Source organism: Bos indicus x Bos taurus, chromosome 13, assembly GCF_003369695.1.
Source record: "Bos indicus x Bos taurus breed Angus x Brahman F1 hybrid chromosome 13, Bos_hybrid_MaternalHap_v2.0, whole genome shotgun sequence".
Classification (NCBI taxonomy): Eukaryota; Metazoa; Chordata; class Mammalia; order Artiodactyla; family Bovidae; genus Bos; species Bos indicus x Bos taurus.
Genome location: NC_040088.1, coordinates 49,977,641 through 49,999,467, shown reverse-complemented (window position 1 = coordinate 49,999,467; position 21,827 = coordinate 49,977,641). Strand labels below are relative to the sequence as shown.

Below are 21,827 nucleotides of genomic sequence, written 5' to 3'. Positions count from 1 at the left end.
CTTGGAGTCTTAGCAGAAGGACACTTTATGTGTGTTGTAGCCAAAAAATAATCAAGACATTGAGAAGCCTACATTTAATTGATGCCAAAGGGAGGTCATCTTTGGGAGTATATCCTTCAGGAATGCTTTCAGCTGCAGAGAGAAAACAAACAAACTAATGGTGGTTTAAATAAATAAGAGGTTATTTTTCTCACGTAGGAAGTCTGGAGATGGACCTTTACTTCTTGCTGACTCTGTTACCCTCTGTCATCCTTAGTTATTGACTTTTCATCATCATATCTGTCTTGTTTGCAACATGGATGCTCCAGTTCCAGACATTTCATCCCAGAGAGGAGAAAGGGCAGCTTTGGCTGAAGTGATTCTCAGACACCTCCCAGCAGACTGTCACTTCATAGTGTCTAGAGCTGGGTCATGTGGCCAGTAGTTACAAGGAGATTCAGGTAGCAAGTGGTTAGTTTCCAGCCTGTCTGGTGGGAGGCCAGAAGGGGAATTGGGAATGGCTTTGGCTTTTAGGGGCTGTTTGTATCATTGTTAGTGTTATTCCAGGCTTTGGGGAGGGGAGTTGTAGGGTATAGTTTCTAAAAACTATGATCTTTTTTAGCTAAGACCCTAGGCAGTATTCTGCAAGGTGAAGGATTTTTTCTGGGGTCATGATTGTTTATTTTGGGGCCTAGCTCCCTTCCTTTACTTTAGAAGAGACTAGAGAGCTGGCACTGGCACCCCACTCCAGTACACTTGCCTGGAAAATCCCATGGACGGAGGAGCCTGGTAGGCTGCAGTCCATGGGGTCACTAAGAGTCGGACACGACTGAGCGACTTCCCTTTCACTTTTCACTTTCATGCATTGGAGAAGGAAATGGCAACCCACTCCAGTGTTCTTGCTTGGAGAATCCCAGGGATAGGGGAGCCTGGTGGGCTGCCATCTATGGGGCCGCACAGAGTCAGACACAACTGAAGCGACTTAGCAGCAGCAGCAGAGAGCTGGCGCACATTTAATTTCAGTGCTGAGAACCCTCATGCTCCCTCTCTTATCTTTAGATGCTTACTTTCTCTCTCAGATTACTAATTGTTCCTGCCAGCTTTTAAACTTGCTCGGATCTTGCCCATCATAAAACATAGCTTTCTTTGTGCCACAGCTAGATTTCTATTCAGTTACCTCCTGATCTTTTTTCACCTCTTTCCAGTCTGATCTTTGTCATTGGAGTCTTCAATTTTGCCTTGACCTCTCCACTATGTATGAGATAGTCACTTCCTCCTTGAAAATTCTTCCCTTGACTTGCATGGATAGTATACTCTCTGATTTTCATTTCATACCTCTGGCTCCTTCCCAAGCTGTATCAGCTGTGCTCAAATTGTATTCTCTAGGCCCTTTAAGGGACCCACATAATCAAAACTATTAAAAATAATGTTAAAATGTTAGTTGCCTTTTTAACCATGTTGACATTTGATTTGTGCATCCTTGCACTTGAGATTGAACAACATCCTTTGGTTTCTTGATGCTCCCAAGTTCCTTTCAGCCTCAGGCTCCTTAAGCATCTTGTTCCCAGTGCCTGGAGTACTTCCCCACACTCACTCTCCCTCATGAGTAACACTGACGAGACTGACAGTTGGTGTGCTCTTTATTCTTTGGTTCATTAACATCCCTTCTCCAGAGTGATTCTCTGCTGTTCTTCTGCCTTCCCCAGTCTCAGGTTCTCCCCTAAGTGCTGTCATAGCCCTTCTGAAGTACCCTCTTGTGCAGGATGGAATTCTAGTCAATTATTTGTCTGATATCTGCCCCGCTGTTATTTCCACTAAAGCAGAGAGTGAATCTGTCGTGGTCATCCTTCTGGTGTGGTGTCCAGCATAACTGGCATTCCATAAATACTTAAATGGATGAACGGTTGAAATGCTGTTGCACTACACTGAAAAGCTGAGTGGAATAATGGAAGGAAACCTGAAGTGAAAGGAGACTTGAGATTGAATTTTAATTTTGTTGTTTATATATTTGGACCTTTCACGATTCTAATTCCTTATCTGCAGGATGAGTTAGTGTTGAAAATAGAGTCTCTATCTGCCAGAAAAGACACTCATTAAGTAACAATCACTCAACAGTATGAGTGACCACCATAGTAACACTTAATTTCTGTGCTGGGCCTTGGAAATACAACAGAGACTAAAACAGACATACTTGGTTTTGTGGAGTTTATTGTAGTGGGTTTGTTCTGGGCCCTAAGTAAGGACTTTTCCAGAAAGGTTCTAAGTGATGCATAGTAGGTATCCTATTTTGAAGGTTAAATATATGGTGATGTCTTTAAAGGAGCTTAGAAATGTCTGTTTCACATTTAATTTGTATAGTTGAAACTTTTGTTTCTGTTTTTTAGTCCAAGCCTTATGCATTTGACCGGGTGTTCCAGTCAAACACATCTCAAGAGCAAGTGTATAATGACTGTGCAAAGAAGATTGTTAAAGGTAAATATATTATATACCTTCTAAGTCATCCCAGCAGTAAGTCCAGTTTTGTTTGTGATCTCTTCAATTTACCCAGCTTTCTTTTTTTTTTTCATTTTACCTTCCCTTTCTTTTTAGTTAGTTGCAGAAGTTCAGATAATAAAAAGGTCAAATATAGTTAAACCCTATTGCTCAAATTTCATGAAATAATTTATGTACAATGCCTGTTGAAGGGTGTTATGAGAATTACAATGTTGTATACATATCCTGGAAAATCCCATGGATGGAGGAGCCTGGTAGGCTGCAGTCCATGGGGTTGCAAAGAATTGGACATGACTGAGCTACTTCACTTTCACTTTTCACTTTCATGCATTGGAGAAGGAAATGGCAACTCACTCCAGTGTTCTTGCCTGGAGAATCCCAAGGACAGGGAAGCCTGGTGGGCTGCCATCTATGGGGTCGCATAGAGTCGGACACGACTGAAGTGACTTAGCAGCAGCAGCATACATATCCTTGGAATATGCAGTTCTATTAAGTATTCCCAAGAGAGTTTCTAAGGTAGCTGTTCTAGAAATACAGCAGCATGAGAATGAAGACAAAATTACTAGACAAGTTTCTGTAAAGTAATAGGAAACGGCAGCCTGTCATTCCCCTGTTGCAGTGTTATTCCTTCCCCGGGGACTTGCCCTGTAGTCAAATGAGAGACCCTTGAGGAATTCACCAGAGGTGCCAAAGATAAGAAAAGTGTGTGCATTCCTGTTAACACCATTAACCTATGCTAAGATATTTTCTAAAAACAGAATCTTAGAGCTGAGAGGGCATTGTGATTATATGGATTTATTAATAAACTTTATAAAAATAAGTGCAGAAACATCTTATATCAAAAGGATCTGATGATTAACTATTGCTTTGTGAAATGATTTCTTTCACTCTTTGACAGCTCTAATTGTTAAAAAATACTCAGATTGAGGCAGCATCTGTCTTATATTGTTCACTGAGCTAGTGGGGTTGGGATTCAGTATCAGGTCGTTAGGTTAGGATTAAGTAGAACACAGACATTTCATCTAGTAACAGGAGGAAACAGTTTATGGGTAGAAGTAGGTCATACCTGTGATGGAAGGAGAAGGTTCATTTCATATTAATTCCGTTTTGTCTCTGATACAGGGAACAGAGTTGTTAACAGAGGCGGGTGGTGGGGGAGGAAGTGTGAGGAAAAGGTATAAAGTCATCTAGCAGTGTGGAAGTGAATGGATTAGGGAGATGTGGCAAGATTGCCAGGTAGCATTAAGAGCGCACTTGAGGTTAGCTGCCAGAGAGTTGAGTTTACCTAGTTGTGTTTTGCCAGGAAGTACACAAGAAGGAGAGGAGGGCAGGAGATGTAGTCAGGAGAGTGATGCTAATGGTGAACTGTGGAATCTAAGCTGGCTGAGGGGGAGGAGGATGCCGGTTGCTAGGGAAGGGGGTGATTTACTAGGGGACAGTGAAAAAGGTGGTAAAATTATAGTCTCAGTGGAGTCAAAGGTTTGTTGAAATCAGGGTAATAGAAGGAGTAAAAGGAAGTAAATACTTGATGCTCGGAAGGCAGTGCAGTTGGTAATGAAAGGAGTGGGACGATGGACTTGGTATCTAAAGGAGAAAAGGATAAGACCATGGAGAAAATTAGGTTAAGAATCTGAGAGGCCAGGCTGTCATCTAGTACACGGCCATCTACTAATGGGATCACTCACTACTTACACATGAAACCACCGAGGGCTACAGCAGGAATGGGGTCGGTGTGAGATGGTGGACAGGAGGGAGAATTCACTGGTGATTCTGTAAACAATTGCAAGAAAGAGGAATAGACAGCATTATCTTTTGTTGTAAGCATCAAATAGTTTTCCAGATGGATCTCTCTGTCAGGGACGCAGTTATACTACATTCTTTGATTTTGGCATAGTTTTGTCATCAGTACAGCATAAGATTAGTTTTTTTAATACTATAAAGTTATTGATTCATGAATTCACGGGCAGTTTAAATGTATGAATCATTTTCATATCTGCTCCAGCCAGCATTAGACCCAGTCTGCACTTGAGTATTGTAGATTTTAAAATCTGCATGCAAGCCTTTAAAGTGCAGTTCTATTCTGTCATTTTAGCTCATAATCCTATTTTGAGTTTTGTTTTACAGTTGTCTTACTACGGATCTAAACTGGCTATCAGCCTATTTTGATAAGTCTGTTACAGTGTCAAGGATATTGAAGGCGTTTTTTTTTTTTTTTTTTAAGGTCCTTAAGCACACTGGAATTTGGAAAGTATTACTGTGAATCATTTAAAAGTGCTTAATGGACCATGGTCCTTAGCCTAATCTTCTAAAAATGGAATATGGCTATTGGCGGTTATTTAATCACACTGGATATTTAACTAAAAATTCTCTTACCTGTACATTTGTCTAATTCTTAGCTTGGCAACATATCCTCAAGAATATGATGGAAAGCTTTCACCCTTTTGTGAAATCATGGTGCATGACTGGTTTTTCCTCACGTACTAGTTTAGTGACCAAACAGTGAATGAGATTAGTTCAGCCATAGTTTTTCCTTAGTGAAATTTTGGTATACTTGTCTGCCGTTCCCAGAATCCATCGTTTTTCACTTTTTGAAAATGAATGTAGTATTTGCAAGTTAGTCATCTTCTTTTACCTCCGTTCTCTGTGACTTTCGTGAAATGTTTGTCCTTGGGATGTAATTCTCTTAAAACTAGAAACTTGAGCTCATTTAAAACCATTCTTTGACCATCCTACCCACCTCAATCCCAAACTCCCTCTTAGCAGTGTTTTTTCTGTTCATTTTGCAGATGATGTTTTAGAAAATGGTAGTACATCATTTTTTGACGTAGTCATCTCTTTAGGCATTGCAGGTCTACTCATTCATTATTCTTCTTCTGAACATTTTAAAAGTTCTCTTTAGGGCCTTAGTTTTTGTTTTTGTAAAATTCGCTTATCCTGGGCTTAAGCTTTCTCATATTGTTCTAGTGATTTTATCTCTTTTGTACACTCTGAGTGGTGTAGTCTTTAAGAAGAGGCTCGTACCTACTTTCTCAGAACTCTGTGGTCTGTTGTCTTGACATCTAGGGTACTTGTTTCTACTACCTTTTATTCTATTTCATTACTGTGTATAACTCTAAGATGACTTCATTCTTTTTTTTTTTTTAAATCTCTGTCCTTTTCCTCAACATTTTGATCCCTTGTACTTTTTACCTTTTACAGAAGATTTCTGCTTTACTGTTTGGAACAGAGTTCTGAGTGGCAGTTCCCTTCTTGGCAATGTGATTAAGAACACAGGCTTTGGAATCAGACAAATTGAGGTTGAAGTCTGGGCTTTGCCACTTTTTAACTTTGTGACTTGTGGCAAGTCACCCAAGCTTTCCAAATCTTCGTTTCCTCTATAATAAGCATAGTGTAAGGATTTAAAAAGATAAAGGTCTTTACTCAGGACCTGGTATGAAGTAAACAATATAACAGATAGCAACTGCTGTTCATTTCCTTTATCCTCTAAGAAAAGAAATTACTTTCTTAATTCACTCTGAACTAAGGATAATTACTTAGCCACAACTGAACTTGGGATAATTCATAACCTGTATAGATATTTTCACTCTATAAAATTAGATTTCAAGCAAGTTACAATGGAAGGTTTCTGTCTCTCTCTCCCTGTGCCAGCTTTGTAATTTATAGAAAGATATCATGGGGCTATGACATTTTCCTTTTATCTTCACCCAGAAACTTTCTACCACTTTGGAGGAGCCTGGTTGTAGTAGCTGGTAGGACTTGTCCTGGACAAGATACAAGTGAGGTGGAGTTTCTAATAAATACATAGATTTAAAGAGAGTGACACGGTGGGGGAGAATGATGAGGTGTGAGGACAGAAAAATCAGTTAAATCATGGCAGGTTGGACTTGGGACACTCATTGGCACACAGATCAAGTAGAGGGCCATGATTAGAAACTGGTAGGCAGGGATCAACACAGTGTTGGGTGAGCTGGTGTTTCTCCTGAGATGTGGACTCGAGGAGCAAGCTGCCAGGTGTGAGGTGAGAGCAGCTAGTGTTCTCTGGGTCCCTCAGTGTCCACCAGGGTTGTGTTGTTTCATAAATTTATGTACAAGTATTTAGCTTATGTATAGGGCTATAACCTTTTCCTTTTTGTAGATTCATTAGATAAATTTTTTTTTCTTTTGAACATGGTTTATCCACTTGTATTCTCTTGAGTCCTGAACCTGAGTGATGTCTACCAGTTGGTTTTCCCAGTGTAAAGTAGTTGTCATTTACTTAGCATTTGCTGTTTGCCAGGCATCTTACCAGGCTTCCTCAGATTCCCTAGTTTCCCACCATAGCTTCCTGCCCTGGACTGTCTGCCACTGTATCCATTTTAATTTTTCCAGATGTAGCCTGCCATGTGTTCATTTTGGTTCTTCTGTTCCTTGAGAATGTAGTGTGGTAGCTAAGAGAGTGTGTCTTTGGAGCCAAGACTGTCTGGAATGCCTCCCAGCTCTACCTTACTAGCTGTGGAACTGTAGGCCACAGTTTCTCAGTTTTCTCATCTGTAAAATGGGAATAAAATAGTGCCTTGCATAGAGTTTTGTGAGGATTAAATACATTAATACATGAAAGATTATTAGAGCCTCAGGGCTTCCCTGGTGGCTCAGTGGTAAAGAATCCACCTGCCAATGCAGGAGTTGCAGATTCTATCCCTGGGGCAGGAAGATGCCCTGGAAGAAGGAAATGGCAACCCTCTCTAATATTCTCAGCTGGGAAATCCCACGGACAGAGGAGCATGGTGGACTACAGTCCATGGGTGGCAAAGAGTTAGACATGATTTAACGACTGAAGAGCATAGAGCCTGACATATAATGCTTTCAAATGTTAGCAGTAATAATTTTATATGATGACTTCTAATGCTCACAGCCTTACCCTGAGCAGACATTTTTGCTGATGGGAAAGCTGAAGTTCAGAGAGATTAAGTGACTTTTACGAGGTTGTAAGCTATTGCCTGACTTGCTAAGTATGTTTCTCTTATTTACAAGTATGAAAGTATTATTTGTCCATAGTTCCACCTCCATCTGTTTCTCACAAGAAAGGCAAAAGTATAGAGGGGCGGGACTCTTTAGAAAGGTGAGAGAGATTCTCTGTTTTAGTGTTAATAATCATTCAACAAGTATTTGAGTTCATCCTAAGCGCGAGGCACTGTGCTAGGAGTTAAACACAGCCCTGGCCTCAAGGATTTTACAGGCTCATGAAGAAGACAGTGGTCAGTATTATGATAAAATGTAGGTGCTACGAGAACACATAGGGTGGGACTTTTACCCAGATTCCTTTGGAGGTGGCTTGTGGAATTGGATTGGAGGAAGAAGTAAAGCCTAAGCTAGTCTCAAGGGTGCACAGGAATAGAAAGGAGAGTGAGGTGTGCCCTCCAGACAGAGATGCCTGTGGGCTAAGACTGTCCACACGTGGAAAGGATCGCCCGTGTTGAGGGAAGACATACATTATGGTATGACTATGATGTTGAAGCATCTGAAATTGTCAAATTCAGCCATTTTTTACCAATAAAAACAGTGTGAGGGGAAGGATAATGGGAGATAGAGCTGAAAGGCAAACAAGGGCCAGTTCCAAAGGTGCCTAATTTTATTGCTTATAGATGCATACTCTGGGGTTTTCAAAGAGAAGAGTATTATTTGTGTTTGTTTGTTAAAGGTCTATACTTTTAAAATATTCATTGTATGTAAATTTTACCTCTGAAGAACAAAACTGCGAAACATTGAATTCTAGCCAGTGGTGTGTGTGCGCTGGAGTATTTAGATGGAAATGTACTGAAGTCTCTGAAATGCATTTAATAAATGGGTGGATAGATACATGATTAAGGCAAACAGTAAAATGATAAACTGTTACTGATAGAACTGATAGTACTGATTATAGGGTTGTTCACTGTAAAATTCATTGTTTTTCTGTATGTTTACACTTTTTTATAAAAAAACATTGACAAATCTAGAAAGAAAAAGTCAGGAATGGATTTGGAGGTAGGAAGGAAGGGATTATTTTCCTAATTGATAACACTGTTATTACTTTAATGATAGCCTGGTGCCTCTATAAATCAGCTAATCCTGGTTCTATCCCTTGCTCCCAGGACAGAGACCCTAGATTATAGTTTTCAGTAAATATTTGAAGATTGACTATTACATAATCTCTGTTATCATATAAAAGTTTTAAGCTTTGCTTAAAGTCCCAAATACAAACATATTGCATACATTTATTATCCTACAAGCCCTCATGTAATGTTTCACCTAACATAAATGTGTTTCACCTAACGTATTTTACTTTTAATATCATATAGACATACGCTATTTATATGATCTTAGGAAAGTCATTTATTCATTCATCTACCAGTATTTATTAAGTAGTTATTGTGGCAGTTGCTAGGTAATTGGATCATAGCATGGATGAACATTCATGTATAGATCTAATAAAACTTTGGAGTTTATCCTTAGATTTTGTGTGATCGATTAAAAGATCTTTTGCACAGGGTGTGATATTGGTATACGGAGATCAGTTATATATAAAAGAAGTAGATTGGAAAGGGTCTAGTGCTTCTTTTTTACCCTAGACGATTTCATCTTCAGAATTATTAACAGAAATACTGCAATCTTAATCTGTTTTAAATTTAATTCCTGAAATTATTTTGCTTCTCTTCATGAAACTGAAAAGATTTTGAATGAAAGTTTCAAATGTTTGAGATCTCTTAAAATCTTCTCAGAGATGTAAGTACTAATACCTTCTTTTTCTTATAAATAAATATTTCTATAGCAAATCTAGTATCTAGTTAGTCGTGACCAATGTTGGGACCTTTTATTCTTTTTCTTTTTGTAAATAGTCAACTTAAAAAAAGACAAGAATTTGCTTGCTTATTATAAATTTATTTTCCACTGTTACCATCTGCTGTTTCCAGCAGAGGCCTCAGTTTGTACTTTGGCTTCCTTTAAAATAGTATATGATTTTACAGTACCTTTCTTTTTACGAAAACAAGGAAAAACAATTTTAAAAGTCCCCAACAAACTGAATCCCCAAAACTAGAAACCAAAAGTCACCTTGCTCACTCACATTCCACCACCACTCCTTAGTCTAGTAAAAGAAGCTGCTTAAATGTTAATAGTAGGTCTTGGGGTACACAAAGGGCTAGAAAAAAAATTGTGTGGTTTGTTTTTTTTTAATTCCATAGAAACTCTCTTATAATTGATTTTGAGATGGGACTGGGCTTGTTACACTTTGTAAGAGGAGGAATATTGTGGATTTTAACCACCTGTAGGCCACCGATCAGTCTTCCTTCTAAAAGCTAGTTCATATCTGTACATAAACTGGCAGAGCATTTTTTTTCCTTTTAGGTCATGTAAAGCTGTAGAATACTGTTGCATTGACATCTAAGATGTACGTTGACAGGAGAGATGATTATAAGCAATGGAATTTAAAATTTGTTTGTTACTGACAACAGACAGTAATTTGGGATAAAGAGAAAGGAATTCCTTAGGTGAATCCTCACTAAGCAAATTACTATTATATATTCTTACTAATTTCCTTTAATGGTCTTGCTTAAGGAAAAAAGCCCCCTGGTATATTAAAGCTCTTATTTTCTCATAGATGTACTTGAAGGCTACAATGGAACCATATTTGCATATGGACAAACATCCTCTGGGAAGACACACACAATGGAGGTAATGTTTTTTAATCAGTATTTGGATGTAGTTTGCAGCACATACAGTGTATTCATTCATTATTTGTGACATTTTATCATGCTTAAACAGCTTTATTTACTCTTTACTGCTTTGTCTCATACAAATTATATACGAGTAACATGGTTAGAATCTAATCAGTTCCTGAGTTTGAATAGAAATGTTATATATGAAATCATATTGAGCTTTGTTTTAGCCACATAACCACAAAATTGTGCGTGTCTTAGAATTAAATAAGAATTCTCTGTCACCTTATAATGGGGAATTTTGAAATTTTTAATGTTTATGTGTTTTCAGTTCTATTTGGAGCACTTGGGTTTTTTCTTTCTCTCCTTGGTTGTGTTTCTGCATCTGTCTCATTTCCCAACCTCTAGCCAGGTACTTGTCCCTCTTTGATAATAAGGGCTCCAAAATTATCAGCACTGCTATTAATAATGAATGTAAACCTGCTCCAGCTTTGCTTCTAGAAAACATCCTATAACCTGCCTCTGCTACAGAGTGTCTGCTTTTATCATTTATTTGAGCATTCTACATATGTAAAGTAAATGATTGCTTATTTTGGAGTCACTCATTTATTTTCATGTTAAAGTCAGATAACAAAGACAGTCTTAGCACTTGGATGAATTTGACTTGAAGTAGATAGAATGATGCAGATTTAAATGGTGAGCAACTCACAAACATTTTCCTGGAATGTGTTCATTCACAAATTGCATCATCTGAATCTAATGATTAAAGAAAAGGCTAAGATCAATTGGTAACTGTATGATTAGCGTACATTATTTATATGTAACTTACCAAAATATGTAACAGTTGAATTGGTTTTTTTTAGGTATTTGTACAGCCATATTTTTTCACCAAAAAATTAGCAACAATTAGAATTCCTATCCTCTCTTGACTATGAATTGTAAATTAAAAGTTTTGATTTTTAATTTGTATGTTACAATTTATTTAGGAACTCTAGTTTTGTTTTCTGTTTAGGGTAAACTTCATGATCCAGAAGGCATGGGAATTATTCCAAGAATAGTGCAAGATATTTTTAATTATATTTACTCCATGGATGAAAATTTGGAATTTCATATTAAGGTAAAATCATTGGGGAAAGGTGGTATTTTATTTTATATCTAGAATAATTCTGTTCAATATTTTTTCTTTAAAAAATATTTTAAAAATTATGGGCAGGTGTAGTTGAAAGATTATTAGAATTAGTAAACTCAGACTCTTCCTCTGACATAGTAAAGGAGTAAGCCAAGTCTTTTTTGCCTTAGCTGCCTCCTCTTTAAGATAAAGGAATTTGTTTTGGTACAAAGCTCAAAAGTTCTGACTAATTAGACCTAAGGAGTCTAATTTTAGATGAAGATACCTAGTGGAAAATGCACTTCAGTCACATAAAGAGTTGAGTGATTTTAAGGCTTCCCATCAGAATATGAGCTGTAGCTGAGTTGTCCCTAGCACTGGCACTGGTATCTGGCACTCAGGCTGGAAAAATATTTGATGAGTAAGTAAATAAATTACTTTGTAATTTTAAGTGGTTGATTTTTTCCCCCCTTTGTTTCCTCTGCCCTTTAGGTTTCATATTTTGAAATTTATTTGGATAAGATAAGGGACCTGTTAGATGGTAAGTTAAGTTCTTGCTCTTCGATGTTACTGTTTTTAGTTGTAAATGTGAGACCATTTCTCAATAACCTATATGAAACTGACTTGAATTACAGGAAACATTGAAAAATGCTTCTTTCAAAGTTTTAATTTAATCCATTTTAACTTATTTAAAGCATATATTTGTGGGTGCTTCATAGGTAGTAATCAGACAATTGGACTGGAGTTCCAGAGCCTGAGTCTTATGCTCTTGTCTTTTCTCAGCTGTCAGACACATTGTCCTTGGCAAACCACAGAACCAGTCTCACTTAGTGTTCTTATTTTCAGAATATGAGAGGCAGAGGTTGGCCTGGACCTAAAATTCTATGTCTCTATATAAGTCTTACTTCTCTATAGGCTCTTGCTTTTGCAGTGATATTTTCATGTTTTTTTAAATTCAGTGTTATTGGGCTTCATGGGGAGAGAAACAAGAAACAATTGAATTAACTATTTCACAGCCAGTGTTAGCAGTTAGGAAAATGTTAATATTATTTATTTTTCTTTTTCAGTTTCAAAGACCAATCTTTCAGTTCATGAAGATAAAAATCGAGTTCCTTATGTAAAGGTAGGTATAATTCAGAATGTTTAGAAAAGCCCTATGATAACATTTTTTAATGAGTGGTGACATTCTTTAAAAATTTATTTTACAGGGATGTACAGAGCGTTTTGTATGTAGTCCAGATGAAGTTATGGACACCATAGATGAAGGAAAATCTAACAGACATGTAGCAGTTACAAGTAAGTGGCATATTTAGTAATACTAGTTAAGGTATAGACTGCTTTAAAGTTGATTTTTCTTAGGTGAAATAATGCTTTAGAAATTATTAGTAAGGGAAAGCCTTGTTTGTTGATATTTGGTTGTGTGATTTCTTTGTAGATATGAATGAACATAGCTCTAGGAGTCACAGTATATTTCTTATTAATGTAAAACAAGAGAACACGCAAACGGAACAAAAGCTGAGTGGAAAACTTTATCTGGTGGATTTAGCTGGTAGTGAAAAGGTAAAATCTTTATATTCCCATGGAAGCATTTTTAATGAACTTCAGCTCAGATTTGGGCTTATGTATTTTTCATTGTTAAATCTTGAAAAGGCATATCAAACTGGGTTTGGTGGTAGTTTTGAGAGCTATAAGCATTTATGCCAGTGTTTTGTCATTGCAAATTACTGTCCTTTAGGCCATAATCCAATTCTGCCGATAAGTGTTATCCTTGACATAGGTGTATGCTTTATTGATAGTGTGTTGAATGTATGTCATTAAGAATTTTACTAGGTATCCTTTTCCTAATTTTTGGTGTCTATTTTATTGACCCTGACAATGGCCTCCCTCTAAAAACTGTCCATGAATAAGTCCTTTTGGATTTCGCCGTACTCCTTTTGGAGGACTATTTAAATATTATAGTCCTATACAATCTGATTCTGATTTATGTCAAAATCAAAATAAGTTCAAATGTCTTAATACTGACCTATGTGACCTTTTTTTTGTTGTTTGTTCTGCTAATTTGTTTTTTCTTCTGATTGGAATAATATACCTGCTCCCTTCTACACAAAAATCTTAAACACATCCTTCAAAGTGTATCTCTAATTTTGCAAATACTGAGAAGCTGCTGCTTCAGGCATCATTGCTGACATATTGTTCTGTTATCTTTATGTATTTTACATTTTTTTAATAGAAGCAAGTTTGCTTGTATAAAATTGATATATGTAAATTCAGTCTCTCTCTAACCATCACAACATCAACATTGTGCTTTAGTAAATTTTTTAGTTTCATTTTCCCATGCATCGAAGGGGGTTAACACATTAGTAAGCTGTCAATACAAATCTACATATAAATAGGTTAATTTCATGAGCACACCTAAAAATAAAATTTGGTATCTCCTTAATCTCATTTTTGTCATGTTAAAAAAACCAAGGTCTCAGAAAAGTCATACTTGATAAATACTGATAACTTAGAGTAAATACTGGGGCTTCCCTGGTGGCTCAGCTGGTAAAGAATCCACCTGCAATGCGGGAAACGTGGGTTCGATCCCTGGGTGGGGAAGATCCCCTGGAGAAGGAAAAGGCTACCCACTCCAGTATTCTGGCCTGGAGAATTCCATAGACTGTATTGTATAGTCCATGGGGTCGCAAAGAGTCGGACATGACTGAGTGACTTTCACTGCTACTACCAGGGTAAATACTTGGCAAACAAAGTCTTGAAGCTTTCCCTTTTCTTTTTTACTAGTTATTGATGACCTCTGAACGTTTTAGAAAATTAGAATCACTGAAACATAATTTTGTTTCATTCTTTTGCAATCTTATGTATAGGTTAGTAAAACTGGTGCTGAAGGTGCTGTGCTGGATGAAGCTAAGAACATCAACAAGTCCCTTTCTGCTCTTGGAAATGTCATTTCTGCTTTGGCTGAGGGTAGTGTGAGTACACTTGTTTTCTATTTCCCTGTTGTCTAATGGGGAGTTAAATATAGATAACATACATACATGTGGATGGATGTGAGTGAGAGGGATTCACTGAATGAATAGGTATGAATAAGTTGTCTTTTAGGGATTTATTTTATAGTGTTAGTGTGTATATCCAATTCCCATTTTAATAACTACAACATATTTTATTACTGAGAAACCCACTTGTCTTCTTTGGTTTTTTTGTTTGTTTTTGTATGTAGACATATGTTCCGTATCGTGATAGTAAAATGACGCGAATCCTTCAAGATTCCTTAGGTGGGAACTGTAGAACCACTATTGTAATTTGCTGCTCTCCATCATCGTACAATGAATCTGAAACAAAATCTACACTCCTGTTTGGTCAGAGGTTTGTTTTTGTTCAGAAAATATAAAGTCTAAATGTAGATAGGCATTTCATTTATTAAATCTAGGTAAGTTTCAGGATAGATATGTTCAAATCAGTGTGTATTATTAGTATGCTAGAAAACATTAAAGTCAAGTGATAACTTGAGTCAGATTTATGTGAGAAGCTTCAGTTCAGTATTAAACATTTGAATCCAATAATAAAGCAAAAACCTGAGGGATATAATAGTATGTTAAGCCTCTTGACATATGTGACCTGTTCAAATAATGGGATAACTGTATATGAGGTGGTTAGCCGAGGCAAATCAATAATGATGACTTGGACTGTCGTTGATAATTGCTTTTCTTAATTCTGTCTTACAAGTGAATTGGAAAAATAATGGGCCCGTGTTTTTTTTTTTCCCTTATCAGGTTGCTGATTTTTTTTTTTAAGCTATTCAGAGGTGTTGTAACTGACCCAAATCTAATGGGTTGTGAATAAACACTAAACTAAGTACAGCTCCTAGAATTTAGTCAGAGATAACTAGAGAAGAATAGTTCAATTACCTAGCCACATATGCTTATATTACAGAGATATAGATATCAATTGAAAATAATTAAGTCATATACTTCCCCTCTCCCCCCAACTACTTGTCTTAGGGCCAAAACAATTAAGAACACAGTTTGTGTCAATGTAGAGTTAACTGCAGAACAGTGGAAAAAGAAGTATGAAAGAGAGAAAGAAAAAAATAAGACCCTCCGGAACACCATTCAGTGGCTTGAAAATGAACTCAACCGATGGCGTAATGGTAATTAATACCTTATGAATTTGTTGTTTAGAGTTTGTGGAATAGAGATTCAGAGCTATTTTATAAATTTGAGACTCTGATATAAATGAAAATAAAAACATATTAGGGATCATCAAATAAAAATGAATAAAATCTTTTACTTTAAATTCTGATTTTACCTGGAATTATAAATAGAGGCATAAAGGCCAGCTAGCTGACTATTGAAGTCTCAAGATGGCAAGATGTTTAGGATGAAATCAATTAAAAATACAAGATTAGATGACTGGCTTTAGAAGATAAAGGGGACAGTCAAAGATAATTCCAACTTTTCAGATCTCAGGGACTGAGCAGATTAAGTTGATAAGAGCTGCTGAAATTGAATAAAATTAAAATTAATTTTAGACAGGTGAGTTTTGTTAACCATTCTGTTGTCTTATTTTAGGAGAGACAGTGCCTATTGATGAACAGTTTGACAAAGAGAAAGCCAACTTGGAAGCTTTTGCAGTGGATAAGGATATTACTATTACCAATGATAAACCAGCAGCCACAATTGGAGTTACTGGAAGCTTTACTGATGCTGAAAGAAGAAAGTGTGAAGAAGAAATTGCTAAACTGTACAAACAACTCGATGACAAGGTAAGTATTATTTGTGTTCTGTTTTGTTTTAGAACATTATTGACTTGTTTTTATTTTCTAATTTCAGTATTAATGGGTCCTCATGACCTATGTACATATTCCTAGGTTCCTGTTAACTTTTTCAAGATCATTGTATTAACAGAAAATATAAAATGACAATTTCTGTTTCTGTGCAGAAACAAATGTATAAGGCATACCTTTCTTCCCCTTCTCTTTAAGCTAAAAGAACTTGCAAAAGGAAATTTGACGTGGATCCTTGGAGAGTCTTAATGAAATGACCTTTTAGAATCAGCTGTCTATGGTGCTAATGATAAAAATGATGCAAGAGGTTAGACTGAGGGAATAGAATCAAATGGAAATACTATCTTCTTTGTACTTTGATGATATCAGTAGTATGAAAAATAGCAGTTATGAACCAAATAAAAAGGATGGGAAAAACAACAGTAAAGAGGCTAGAAAAAATTGTTCTGGTGTTGTCTTTGATTTTTTTCTTAGTAGGTGATATTTTTAATGTATTTTAAACAGGGATGGTAGGTAGGTTTGAAGTGGCTACATGGCATTATTTTCAGTAATAGCTTTAAACATGTTTATTTTAGCATGTATTTTGTGAATAACTTTCATAAACATAAGCCTTTTTTCTTATTGCATGATAAGGATGTTACAGTTACTGATAATTGAAAGACGCTCCATTTGTTTCAACATCTTTCTAAGATAAGAGGTTAGAATAAGCTATGTCGAATTTGGAGAAAACAACTTTGAAATACTGGGGAGTGGGTAGTAATCTTACAGTTTGTGTTAGGAAACAGAACCAGGTTGTGAGCTATTTTGTTAACTTGTAACTGAAAATTCTAGGATGAAGAAATTAATCAACAGAGCCAATTGGTAGAAAAACTGAAGACACAAATGCTGGATCAGGAAGAGGTAAATTGAATACTGCTTTCAGAAAAGCTGTACAGTATGTCATTGTCACTTAAAAGATGAAGGCATCTACAGAGCTCAGAACATACTCCAGTACATTAAAAAAATTTTTGAATACGTCCATGCTTCACCATGGATATCCTATGGGAGCAGTACATCATACAAACAGAAGCAAAGATTGACTTCTTCGGGCTTTTGGGGGTTGGGTTTTTTGGGTTTTTTAAGTTTGAGTTAAGTCTAACTGGAGGGAAGAGAATGATTTTCTTTTTTTGCATTTATTCTTTAGTATACATCTCCTGGGGTTTTCAACTCTGTCTTTTGCTTTCCTTGTACAGTGCTACTTTGTCTTATTCTCCCCCAAACATTCCTTATTGATCCTTGGACTGGAGTAACCTTAGGTTCCCCCTCCCTTTATGAAAAGTATTTCCACATGAAAATGATGAAGGAAGGAGTATAAAAAACACTTTAACACTGATATATGTCCAAAGGGATTGTTAAAGAAAAGACTTATTTCTGAATCACATTGGCTTTGTTTTTAGTAATTCATACTTTAGGGTATGACTTTTATCATAGAAATGAGAATGTCAGTGAATAAGATTATTTTTTACTCTACCATTTCTACCTTTCCCTTACCTGTTTCTCATTTCTGTGATCTTCACTTTCATCTTGTTTCTTTCAAGTTCCTTCTCTCTAGTTTGTCATTTTGGACCCTCATTTTACCTTACTTGGCAGTCAGTTCAGTTGAGTCGCTCACTCATGTCTGACTCTTTGCCACCTCATAAACCGCAGCATGCCAGGCCTCCCTGTCCATCACCAACTCCTGAAGTCTACCCAAAACCATGTCCATTGAGTCAGTGATGCCATCCAACCATCTCATCCTCTGTCGTCCCCTTTTCCTCCTGTCCTCAATCTTTCCCAGCATCAGGGTCTTTTCAAATGAGTCAGCTCTTTGCATCAGGTGGCCAAAGTATTGGAGTTTCAGCTTCAACATCAGCCCTTCCAGTGAACACCCAGGACTGATCTCCTTTAGGATGAACTGGTTGGATCTCCTTGCAGTCCAAGGGACTCACAAGAGTCTTCTTCAACACCACAGTTCAAAAGCATCAATTCTTTGGCGCTCAGCTTTCTTCACAGTCCAACTCTCACATCCATACATGACCACTGGAAAAACCATAGCCTTGACTAGACGGACCTTTGTTGGCAAAGTAATGTCTCTGCTTTTGAATATGCTGTCTAGGTGGTCATAATTTTCCTTCCAAGGAGTAAGCGTCTTTTCATTTCATGGCTGCAGTCACCATCTGCAGTGATCTTGAAGCCCCAAAAAATAAAGTCTGACACTGTTTCCACTGTTTCCCCATCTATTTGCCATGAAGTGATGGGACTGGTTACCATGATCTTAGTTTTCTGAATGTTGAGCTTTAAGCCAGTTTTTTCACTCTCCTCTTTCACTTTCAGCAAGAGGCTCTTTAGTTCTTCATTTTCTGCCATAAGGGTGGTGTCATCTGCATATCTGAGGTTATTGATATTTCTCCTGACAATCTTGATTCCAGCTTGTGCTTCTTCCAGCCCAGCATTTCTCATGATGTACTCTGCATATAAGTTAAATAAGCAGGTGACAGTATACAGCCTTGACGTACTCCTTTTCCTATTTGGAACCAGTCTGTTGTTCCATGTCCAGTTCTAAATGTTGCTTCCTGACCTGCATACAGGTTTCTTAAGAGGCAGATCAGGTGGTCTGGTATTCCCATCTCTTTAAGTATTTTCCACAGTTTATTGTGATCCACACAGTCAAAGGCTTTGGCATAGTCATTAAAGCAGAAATAGATGTTTTTCTGGAACTCTCTTGCTTTTTGATGATCCAGTGGATGTTGGCAATTTGACCTCTAGTTCCTCTGCCTTTTCTAAAACCAGCTTGAACATCTGGAAGTTCATGGTTCACGTATTGCTGAAGCCTGGCTTGGAGAATTTTGAGCATTACTTTACTAGTATGTGAGATGAGTGTAGTTGTGTGGTACTTTGAGCATTCTTTGGCATCTCCTTTCTTTGGGATTGGAATGAAAACTGACCTTTTTCAGTCCTGTGGCCACTGCTGAGTTTTCCAAATTTGCTGACATACTGAGTGCGGCACTTTCACAGCATCATCTTTCAGGATTTGAAATAGCTCAACTGGAATTCCATCACCTCCACTAGCTTTGTTCGTAGTGTTGCTTCCTAAGGCCCACTTGACTTCACATTCCAGGATGTCTGGCTCTAGGTGAGTGTGAGTGATCACACCATTGTGATTATCTGGGTCATGAAGCTCTTTTTTGTACAGTTCTTCTGTGTATTATTGCCACCTCTTCTTAATATCTTCTGCTTCTATTAGGTCCATACCATTTCTGTCCTTTATCGAGCCCATCTTTGCATGAAATGTTCCCTTGCTATCTCTAATTTTCTTGAAGAGATCTCTAGTCTTTGCCATTCTATTGTTTCTTCTTATTTCTTTGCATTGATCACTGAGGAAGGCTTTCTTACCTCTCCTTGCTAGTCTTTGGAACTCTGCATTCAGATGGGAATATCTTTCCTTTTCACCTTTGCTTTTCATTTCTCTTCTTTTCACAGCTATTTGTAAGGCCTCCTCAGACAGCCATTTTGCTTTTTTTGCATTTCTTTTTCTTGGAGATGGTCTTGATTCCAGGCTCCTGTACAATGTCATGAACCTCCATCCATAGTTCATCAGGCACTGTCTATCAGATCTAGTCCCTTAAATCTATTTCTCACTTCCACTGTATAATCTTAAGGGATTTGATTTAGGTCATACCTGGATGGTCTAGTGGTTTTCCCCAATTTCTTCAGTTTAAGAATGGGGGATAATTGAAAAGTGTTTCAATTTTCAACCTTCAAACCTTTGTTTGAGGTTCGTTCTGGGGATCAGAGCAAAGACTTATAACTTCAGTAAGAGGTGTCTGAAAAGTGAAAGTGAAAGTCACTCAGTTGTGTCCAACTCTTTGCGACCCCATAGACTATACAGTCCGTGGAATTCTTGAGGCCTGAATACTGGGGTGGGTAGCCTTTCCCTTCTCCAGGGGATCTTCCTAACCCAGGGATCGAGCCCAAGTCTCCTGAATTGCAGGCGGATTCTTTACCAGGTGAGCTACAAGGAAAGCCCAGGAGATGTCTGCCGTCAGTCAAATTAATCCTGGTTGAATCATCATATTTGTTTCAACTCTACTAGCATTGTTTCTCCAAGGGGCACTGGTATCATTTGCATAATTCTTCATTTATATTGTTCTGTCCATTTTACAGGACAGTTGGCATCCCTGGCTCCCACTTGTAAGTGGCATTAGCACTCTGCCCCATTAGAAAACTACAAATTCCAGATGCCCCTACTTCAAAGCAACTGACCCACATGTCTCAGTATCCTCCTAAGAGTCTCTTGGCTTCTTCCAATTTAGGTTTTATTTGCTGATACCATGTTTTCCTCAGACATAGCTCAGATGCCACGCTCCTTTGCCCAAAGAAAACTTAAACTTTTAAAGCATCTACTGATTTCTTTGTTTTTTTGTGCACAGTTAGGATCCTTGTGTGTCTTTTTCTTTCTGTTAGTGTGCACCTAACAATAATTTTCCTATTCTAGCCGCCGCCTCCATGAATTCCCATCCAGAAATATCCCCTTTGCTTATACTACCAAGCACTTTGTCATGTCCTGTCTCCATTATGGCTCTAGCATTTCATTTTGTATTGCATTCGTTTGTGTATCTGTCTTCCACTAGATTTTTTCCATCTCCCACAGTGTTGAGCACAGAATGTGCACACAGTAGGTATTCAGTAAATCTGTTGAATGAATAAATGTTACCATGTATAGTAATGTCCACATTTCATCCCCTTTTTGGTTAGCAAGTAATAAAAGGTTTTTTTTTTTTTTTTTTTAAAACTTGTGTATGTTTTAAAAATCAGTTACTCAGTGTTCTTTGGATAAAATATTTTTATTCCTTCCTACAGCTACTGGCATCTACCAGAAGAGATCAAGATAATATGCAGACTGAACTGAATCGCCTTCAGGCAGAAAATGATGCCTCTAAGGAAGAAGTAAAGGAAGTTTTACAAGCCTTGGAAGAACTTGCTGTCAACTATGATCAGAAGTCTCAAGAAGTTGAAGACAAAACTAAGGAATATGAATTACTTAGTGATGAGCTGAATCAGAAATCGGTAGGATACAGTTTTTTTTCTTAATTGGTAAATTATTCTTAATTGGAAAGTTACCTGAGTAAATTATTTCTGTAAAAGCTTAAGACTGGTAACATCGATTCTTGAAGAATCAAGTGTCAACTTTATTTCCTCCCATATATGAAGCTTTAAGGTGGAGGAAGAGGGTTATTTTTTTAGTTTCTAAAGGTCTATTAATATGTAATTAAAGTGGTATTTTAATTGGCTACATATTGGCTACTCCAGATATTATTCTACTGTTAAAAGAAAAAAAAGTTGACTACTAGTTGCCCAGTAAAGTCATTAGCCAACTGTTCAAACTATGATTTTTAAAACGTGCACAAAAAGCAAACTAGCAGGATATATGACTTCACGTAACTTACATTTTGTTCACTGTTAAATTTCCAATACCTGGACCAGTGTCTTCTAGGACAGTGTAATAGCTTTATCATGGTTCCCCAGGAAATGAAGGTTTTTGTTTTCATCACTGTAAGGCAAGAGTCCCTGCCCTCTGGCAGTGATGCCAGAAATAGTATACAACTGTGACTGCTTCTGCGATATTTTGAGCATCACCATGGATGAGCTCTCATTTTCTTAAAGTTTTGTTGTTAATGCTGGCTTCTTGTTTAGAAATCATATTTAAAGTTGGACATAGGATCAGTGCTCACCAGTTGTTTCCCGTCACATCAAGTGTTTAAAGGAAAGCAGTCAG

General features: G+C 37.2%; 1 protein-coding gene across 2 annotated transcripts in view; it reads left to right on the top strand.

The window, feature by feature from the left end:
• Positions 1-21,827, top strand: part of KIF5B (kinesin family member 5B) — a 47,932-nt gene that overhangs the window by 5,523 nt on the left and 20,582 nt on the right. For both annotated transcript variants that reach the window (XM_027559808.1, XM_027559807.1), the window contains exons 2-14: positions 2,364-2,451; positions 10,085-10,158; positions 11,155-11,259; positions 11,743-11,791; positions 12,318-12,373; positions 12,459-12,546; positions 12,686-12,810; positions 14,115-14,219; positions 14,468-14,613; positions 15,249-15,397; positions 15,819-16,012; positions 16,865-16,933; positions 20,912-21,118. In XM_027559808.1, coding sequence (XP_027415609.1) covers positions 2,364-2,451; positions 10,085-10,158; positions 11,155-11,259; positions 11,743-11,791; positions 12,318-12,373; positions 12,459-12,546; positions 12,686-12,810; positions 14,115-14,219; positions 14,468-14,613; positions 15,249-15,397; positions 15,819-16,012; positions 16,865-16,933; positions 20,912-21,118 — 1,455 coding nt within the window. The remainder of the gene's footprint in view (positions 1-2,363; positions 2,452-10,084; positions 10,159-11,154; positions 11,260-11,742; positions 11,792-12,317; positions 12,374-12,458; positions 12,547-12,685; positions 12,811-14,114; positions 14,220-14,467; positions 14,614-15,248; positions 15,398-15,818; positions 16,013-16,864; positions 16,934-20,911; positions 21,119-21,827) is intronic.